This window comes from Limulus polyphemus, unplaced genomic scaffold, assembly GCF_000517525.1.
Source record: "Limulus polyphemus unplaced genomic scaffold, Limulus_polyphemus-2.1.2 Scaffold179, whole genome shotgun sequence".
Taxonomy (NCBI): domain Eukaryota; kingdom Metazoa; phylum Arthropoda; class Merostomata; order Xiphosura; family Limulidae; genus Limulus; species Limulus polyphemus.
Genome location: NW_013665789.1, coordinates 777,660 through 785,965, shown reverse-complemented (window position 1 = coordinate 785,965; position 8,306 = coordinate 777,660). Strand labels below are relative to the sequence as shown.

Here is an 8,306-nt window from a genome sequence, read left to right as displayed (position 1 = left end):
ACGATCCGCCTATACAAACATTGACCTTAGTAACACAATCGATCTAGTAACTCCACCCGTCTTTCTAACACGTACGCAATTAGATATACAAATAAAAACTACAAACATAAACTGAGACAAGTTGAAATCTGTATGCAATCCTGCGGAAGTATAGTAACCCTGTCACCCATAGAAACACCATCCGCCATAGCAGCACTATCCTTAGTACGACCATCCAGCTATAGAAACACCACCTGCCTCTGAGAAATCCATGTAATATAATTAAATTTATAAATGAAAACTAGAGACAAGTTGAAATCCGTATGCAGTCATATGCGTCTATAGAAGCACTGTCAGCCTTTGTAAAACACATGTGAGTGAAACTATAAAGTATCAACACGAATAAAATGAAATATTTTGTCAATAACTCATTTATTGCTATGCACAATAAAACGTATAGTTATATGGGTAGAGTAATAGCATATGATTATATTTAATCAATAAAGCCAAAATAGGGAAACAGTAAGATTGTAATGTTAAATTATTGCATGATATTTACAGATATTATCACGAAAAATCCGCTATTTTCAGGATTTCTAAAAAGTATGCTAGGCAAATAAGGTAAAATACTATTCATTAATTGATGATCCTACGAACAATACTAACATTGTCCTGTGCTAACATAGAACCTTACTAACATCACCCGCCCACAGAAGCACTGTCAGCCTTAGTAAAACATATGTAAGTGAAAGATATAAAATAATTGTCAACATGTGTTGAGACGAGTTGAAATCTGTATGCAATCCTACGGAAGTACAGTAACACTGTCCGCCTATAAAAACACCATCTACTTATAGAACCTTAGTAACACCTTACGCTCTTTGATGCCACTTCGTGTAACTATGGCGCTCTCATCTCTCCACCCTCCTCTACCCACCTGAAGAGGTCAATCAGCACACGCATGTAGTCTTCTGATAGCTACTTACCGACTTGCAACACTAAAATCCGGAGTTCGATTCTCGAGGTGGACACAGCAGATAGCCAGACAGAAATCCCTAGCGGATAGTCGGAAACACTAAAGATCCCAAATGTGAAATTCCCATTCAAGAATCAGTTATAAGTATGTGTTGCCTAAATTCAACCTCTTGTTTGTTTTAGTGTGTCGGCTTCAATAATTATATAACCCTCAAATTTCCTATTTGCTTCTAAATCGTTCACTGCTGGTGGGGATCACATATTACATAATTTTGAGTAGTTTTATGTTTTTGTCTGTTACAACACTCAGTGTAAAGAACCATAAAAAATAGTTGAAATCACTTGTTTTCTGTGTAAAAGACATAAGGAACCCCAGTAATAATTAGTGCGATTAATTGTAATATTGGTGGTATGTTTGTTTATATTGTTTGTGTGGCCGCGTAAGCAACAAAGCCATGGTCCACAAGTGATTTGATACATAAATAGTTTACAAAAATGTTTGAAAAGCCAACGGAGGTTCATATGGATCCAATCAGTAGTCATAAGGTTAATGTAATATGACAATTAAATCAGGAAAATATCTCCAATTTTCAAAAGGCGAAAAAAGTAAAATTAAACTTAATGTCACGCATGTACGCAAGGGAATGGAAATTATGATTGTATAGTTATACCACAGCTTCTTATGTTTTCTACATAGTCTACTTTCTTCTGATGAAGTATTAACATTTTTTTTGGCGTTAAATAGTCACATAATATGTCTTCTGTTGACACTTTGTAACTAAAAGCCGAAGCCGTATTCTATACAATAGGTGTCTGTAACTTGTTGGTGATAAATTTCAAAAATAAACGACCAGCGACCCAGTCCACTTGTTTTAAAACAATATATTAAAACAAGTCAAACGTATATACAAATTATCGTTACACAGTTTGCTATCACAGTTGTGTCTAGAGCTTTAAATAATTGTCTCTTTTTCGTCAAAGCGTGCTTATGTTACAGAAACTCTTTGCTACACTGCCACTAAGCTCATGTTCATGTGAACGTTCGGCATCTGCTCTTCGCCGGTTGAATTATTACTTGAAGTGTTCACAAGTTCAACAAAGACTGAGTGCTCAAGCTTTAATACATAATCATTATGACATTGTTATCAACATTGAAACTGTATGTAAGTTATTTATGGAAAAGCACCCCAGAAAAATGGAGAATGTTAACATGTTATTTAGCATAATTTGCATGCTGATTGTGCTTCGAGCAATATATGTTGGCTTTTGATGTCACAAATAAGAACCCCTCCCCCATTTCAAACATTCTGCGTACGGGCCCGAATGTATTATTTGTGTATTATGCCTGCAAATACCAATTCATGATTAAACTACTTACCGAAGATCTCTGGATTAGAGCATTTACTGACGTTTCCTTAAATTAACCGGCGAACTCTTCGTCTTTACACTAAACAGTAACGTTGATTAAGACATAATTTTAATATTAAGCTAATCTTATGCCATTTTCATTACATACATACCTTACGGTAAAACATTAATTCAGTTTATATATATATGGTCAATTAAAACGGACTCAAAACCCAATAGGAATTAATTCAGTTTATATATATATATATATATATGGTCAAGTAAACGGACTCAAAACCCCAATAGGAATTAATTCAGTTTGTTTGCTTCCTTTGTAGAACTGATCAATCTTGCCTCTAGGGGGTGTTGTTGCTATTTCAGTTTTAATTGGTCGAGATATAATTCTTAGAATGTTTTTACCCAGTGTTAACGTAGTCTTGTTCTATATGGTTTAAGAACTTATCATGATTACACTGGTAACAAGTTGTTTTTGTTTTTAATTCTCTTGCAAATATAATACTATCTGTTTTGGTTGTAGGATGTATATTGATTGTTTACCTACATTTGTATTAACGTTGCAGAGGATGAAACTAAAGCAACGGTCATCTCCTTCATATGAGAAGAAATCACTCATTGATTTTAACATCAAAAGACAACACTGCTCAGATATATTTTTTGTTTTACATTTTTTCCACATGGGAAATTGAACATTGACTTTTGTACTCTATTGTTTTCTTCAATATTATTTTGACAGATATTGTTTGGTAAGCAAGAAAAAATGAGTTAGAAATTGGTAAGTCAAGTCAGTTTTATTAGGAATTTAGACGACAGCTTTGAAAATAGCATTACAGGAATAAAATGAGAACAAAGTTAGATAACACGCACATTTTGAACAAATTCTTGAACAACTTTTCATCAAGTACAAAAGCGACACATCCGTTTTCAATTCTCATTCCGTGATTTCGTAATAGTTATTGAATATATCTACAACCTCAGAATCAAGTAGAATCAAACCATGCCCTTATAATCCCTGTACTAGTCGATCCCGTAGTGTCTTTTATACATACGTACGGCAAACTGTCTCAAATATAAATAAATTCTACAACTTAAATATATAAAAAAAATGTAAGAATTAAGATCGACTCTTGGATCAGAACTTTGTAGCAACATTGTCTTAAAAACTTTAGAAATTAATCTTTTATCCTGCATAGAAATACAAGTCAAGGAGATTTAAATTAAATGCTACGTTAAAATTTCAGATTTCGAGACCTACCCTATGTTACAAACAGCATATGAGTGTTTTAATTTCGTTTAGTGTTATTTTAAGACATCGTTGCATGGGCAAATATGCATTGTGCTGTAATATTAAAGAAATTGTCTATTTTTTGTGACCGTAGGGATAGGTTTCGGGAACAGAGCCGTAAGCTACATTTGCATATCCATGACTGGCATGCTGTACAGGAGCATATCCACCTTGTACGTAGCCGTGGCTGGCGTGTTGAACAGGGGCATATCCACCTTGCACGTAGCCGTGGCTGGCGTGTTGAACAGGGGCATATCCACCTTGCACGTAGCCGTGGCTGGCGTGAGGAACAGGGGCATATCCGCCTTGTACGTAGCTAGTGGCACCAGCGTAGTGGCTAGGGTATATCGGACTTTCATGAGCAGTGTTGGCAGTGTGAGTAACTTGCTGATACCCACTGTAAGGATCACGGTGAGCATGATGAGCGAAAGCGTGCTGATTTCCAGCGGCGTAATTTATATGAGCATTGTAGACATTGTCAGCAGCATAGCCGTCCTGTTTGACTTGAGCGGCAAGTCCATAAGGCCCATAAGAAGCACCTGTATTCTGAGCAGCTTGGGTCAGGGCACCGTAGCCAGGACCCTGAAAACCCTGTACATCAGCGGCGTGAGCTTGAGTGTAACCTCCTAGACCTGGGTGGTTAGCGTGAACTGCCTGAGCTGTATGAGCAGCGTGGGCTACTCCTCCGGGCACGGCGGCGGCGTGGGCATTGTGGACAGCGTGGCTAGCGTGGTTGCCATAAGGAGAGATGGAGGCAGCTGCCTGGCCTTTTTGGAGAGCACTAAGACCCGGAGCTATCTGAGCGTCGTAGTTATTCTGCTGATAGGCTGCAGAGGCGGTCAGAGGGCTGAGATGACCAGCAGCGTCATTGGAATGGACAGCTGCTTTACCTAGATAAGGATTGATATGGAAGGCATGTTCAGAGTGCTTGATATTCGTAGATCCAGTGTAAGGGTTTGTTTGAAGTCCATGGGCTGCGTGCTGAATCGTATGACCTCCTAGAGCGTCTTTAGAAATACTCGTTTGTTGCTGATTTGCCCCATTCGGGCTACCAGCGTCGGAAACAGAGTACGAAAATCCGTTTTTTTTCTGGCGGAAATCCAAGTGGACTTGACCATCAGCTCCAAGCTTCTGGCTGTAGTTTGGATCCAAAGTTCCTAAGCCGGTAGCAAAATAGTCTCCAGCAGCAACAACACTAAAGAAGAGAGCAAGAACCACCTAAAGGAAAGAAAAAAATAACTCTTCAAGTTATAAAAACAATGTATAGCCAAACATTGAATGTTTGGAGTTTATATTTCAAAATACAGTTATATATCAATCAGCATTTTTCAGAGAAACTCGTTTTCTTTGAGTGCTTGAAATAAAGTCTATTTCACAACATAACTGAAGATACAATTTTATGTAATGTATTTAAACTTGTAATGAAGGCTTACAAGTTAGGTGGTGCTACTTTTTTGTCATACATATTTTACCCAGGCTAGTTACACTTAGCGGTAGGTTACATGTTTTTGTTTGGAAAGAAAGCGTTTTAAAAATTTTAGGTAACAACATTGAATTTTCAATCACGCTTCGTCTACTATCTCTTCATTACGTAGAAAGAGGGAGTTTCAGTATTCAGGAAATTTCTGACCAACAATGTCTATTAGACCAACAATATCTATCAGAGTGCTAAATTTCAAGAGACCAGAGACTCGCGAACTTTACAATAGTTCAACTGTTAGAAAGCATAGGAATTTCTGGGTCTTTTGAAGTCTATTTGATTTGTTTTTTAGTAATCCTTTGGACTAATTCTTTCATCACGGTTATTAGAGAGATAAAAGTTTACTTATTTCTGAGGTCACGCTTGGATTTTCAGCAAAAATTATACAAGTCACAATTTGGTTTTTGTTGGTACCATTTTGTCCTCGGATATTTAAGACAAGTTTTAAATATTTTCAGAATAAAAAATATACATATTTTATGAAACAATCTTTTTTTTGTTCAAAGCGCTTCTTCACTGTTTTTTTTTTTATCCGTTTGAAGACAAAGATGAACACAGTGGCATACTCATAACACGTTAGCAAAATAAGTGATGACTAGCATTTAGCTGCTTATTAATCCACTACTGATGTTCCTCAGACGTATAGGTTGAACACTAAACTGTACAAACTTGGAGAATATGGCTATATTCAACTTACCCAGCGATACATTTCTTCCTCTAGTTGCTCTGTATATACCACGCTATAAAGGAAAATTTGGACGAAATAGTAAATTATAACAACTATCGCACTTTTATAGGAGTGCTTATTACGACCTTCAAACCCTGTCACCAGCAGTTTCTCCAAGGGTCTTGACCCAATTTATTCCAGCAACAAGTAAGAGACAGCCAGCGTACTGTACCGGTTTTCTAAAGGGGCGAGGCTGGGAACTTGTACAATTATATCAATTGTATCTCTGTAGCCGTACGCTTTACAAAGACCATATTTTGAAATACATTCTAAATTTTGGCCTTCCGGTTTCAAGCTTTCAACTCGTGATTTTTAATCGTCTTTTTTCTGCAACTTCTTTTACTAGCGATAAATTGCAAGTTGAAAGATGAAGCAATATATTTTATTTTTTATTGAATAAACGTGTAATTGATAATTTGATTCAGTAGAACATTAAAACGATAACTCCTCAACACGTTTCAAAGTATGGAACACTAAGAACTTGCTGAACGTATAATGTAAGTTTAGAGCTATAAGTCCTTAAGATTAGCACAGAGCCGCTTTTACTTGCGATAGAGTCAACTTCACATTATCTACTGTTATAGCAGCTATTTTTTTGCAACAATATTTTCTTGTGTTTGCAGGTTTGTACGTTCTCCACTTTTACATTGTGATCAGGCAACAATGCAGTATAGCGTATATTATAAATATGTCAGTGTTTGTTTTATACACCTTCTTGTTATAGGATCTGAACATCACCTTTTACGACCGTTTCTATATAACATACAATGTTCCCGGATGTAGAATTCAGCAGATATATGTAATCTTATCACCAGTAACATGTGCATCATTATTGTTTCGACGTTACATGTTACCTTCTTGATTTATCAAAGTTTCGGAAGCGCAGGTTTTGAACGTGGGTCATTGTTTTGAATCAAGGGCCACTGTCTTGGTGGATATACTGTTCCATAGTTGAATACGGTATGCACAATTAAGCATTGTTTGTGTTATATTGTTCAGTAACAAATATTTATGTGTTTTACACTAATTGAAACTCTGAGATGAAAAAAAAAAGATTTAAAAATAATGATCGAATGTGTATATTGCAACAGACATATCTGTGAAAATACAAAATAGAAGCCAGAAAGTAAAGACTACATCCATTTATGATAACAAATCCATGAAACATTTAACTTAACTATTTAATTAATTAACCTGATATAAGATTGTAGGTTTGCTAGAAAAGGTACATAATAACTGGTGATATTATATGTTATAAGGTTACTATATAACGTACATAATCACTGGTGAGATTAGATATTGTAAAGTTGCTAGACAATGATAAATATAATCACTGGTAAGATTAAATGTTATAAGGTTGCTAAATGACGTAAATAATCACTGGTGAGATTGCATATTGTAAAGTTGCTAGATGATGATGTACATAATCACTAGTGATATTAAATGTTGTATGATTGTCAGGTTATGTGTATAGTCACTGGTATGATTAGATGTTCTAAGTTTGTCTGTAATGAGCAAAGTCACTGATATGATTAGATGTTGTACGTTTATTTTTTGTATTTTGCATAGCACTGGTATGGTTAGATGCTGTAGGTTTGCTAGGTGACGTATAAAATCACTTGTGTAATATAATGTATTTTTCAGGTGTGTATATATTTATAGGTGAAATGAGGTATTGTATGTTTGCTGAAAGGTGTATATAATTCAAGGTGAGATTACATATTGCAGAGTTACCAGGACATAGGTGTAGGAGGCAAATTAAAAGTGTGTGTGGGAGTGGGGAGCAAAGTTCATGTGACCGAGGGAAGTGAGAAAATATTCGCAACAGTTCAGATGCAACCATTACGGCCAGGGTTCACCTTAAGCCCTAGAAACTCTTGGGTTCTGGATTAAATTTTATGCATTCTCCTGCTTTTCCTGAGAGTAATTTCCCTAATTTTGATTCATTTTTTTACTGGGACAGACTGAAATATGGTGGGACCTAGGCCTCCCGCTTCCTACGCCGCTGCAGGATGGATACATAATCATAAGTAAGAGTAAAATTGCTGGACTGTTGGAAAATATACAAAGCCATAAGTTTGATTTATACGTTTCAGATCTGCTAAGTAAGAGAAGAAAGTAAACACAGATGAGATTAGGTGCTACAAGGGGAGTCATGGGGATTTACGAAACTTAAACTGATATTACAAATGAATTTAATTTTATAATATATTAAACAACATGGGTGTGTGTGTGTGACGCTTATGTGCATAACATTTCAGATTTATGTAAAAATATGGAAAATAAAAAAATGTGTTCTAACCTACATAATAGAAATTCATATTTTATAAAGTGTTTATACATTTTATTAGACCATGCTGCTTGTTTATAGTTCACAGGAAATAGATAAATAGGTAGACATATAGGTAAAGAGATTGTTTGTTTTTGGAATTTCGCGCAAAGCTACACGAGGGCTATCTGCGCTAGCCGTCCCTAATTTAGCAGTGTAAGACTAG

The 8,306-nt window shown here is 35.9% G+C and overlaps 1 protein-coding gene across 1 annotated transcript; it reads right to left on the bottom strand.

The window, feature by feature from the left end:
* Positions 1-3,103: 3,103 nt before the first annotated feature.
* Positions 3,104-5,937, bottom strand: LOC106478093. Its single transcript, XM_013938608.2, has 2 exons — positions 5,782-5,937; positions 3,104-4,822 (listed from the first exon to the last, which is right to left on the bottom strand). The coding sequence occupies exons 1-2, from the start codon at positions 5,791-5,793 to the stop codon at positions 3,680-3,682; spliced, it is 1,155 nt and encodes a 384-aa protein (XP_013794062.1). The 5' UTR covers positions 5,794-5,937; the 3' UTR covers positions 3,104-3,679.
* Between the last annotated feature and the right edge of the window lie 2,369 nt (positions 5,938-8,306).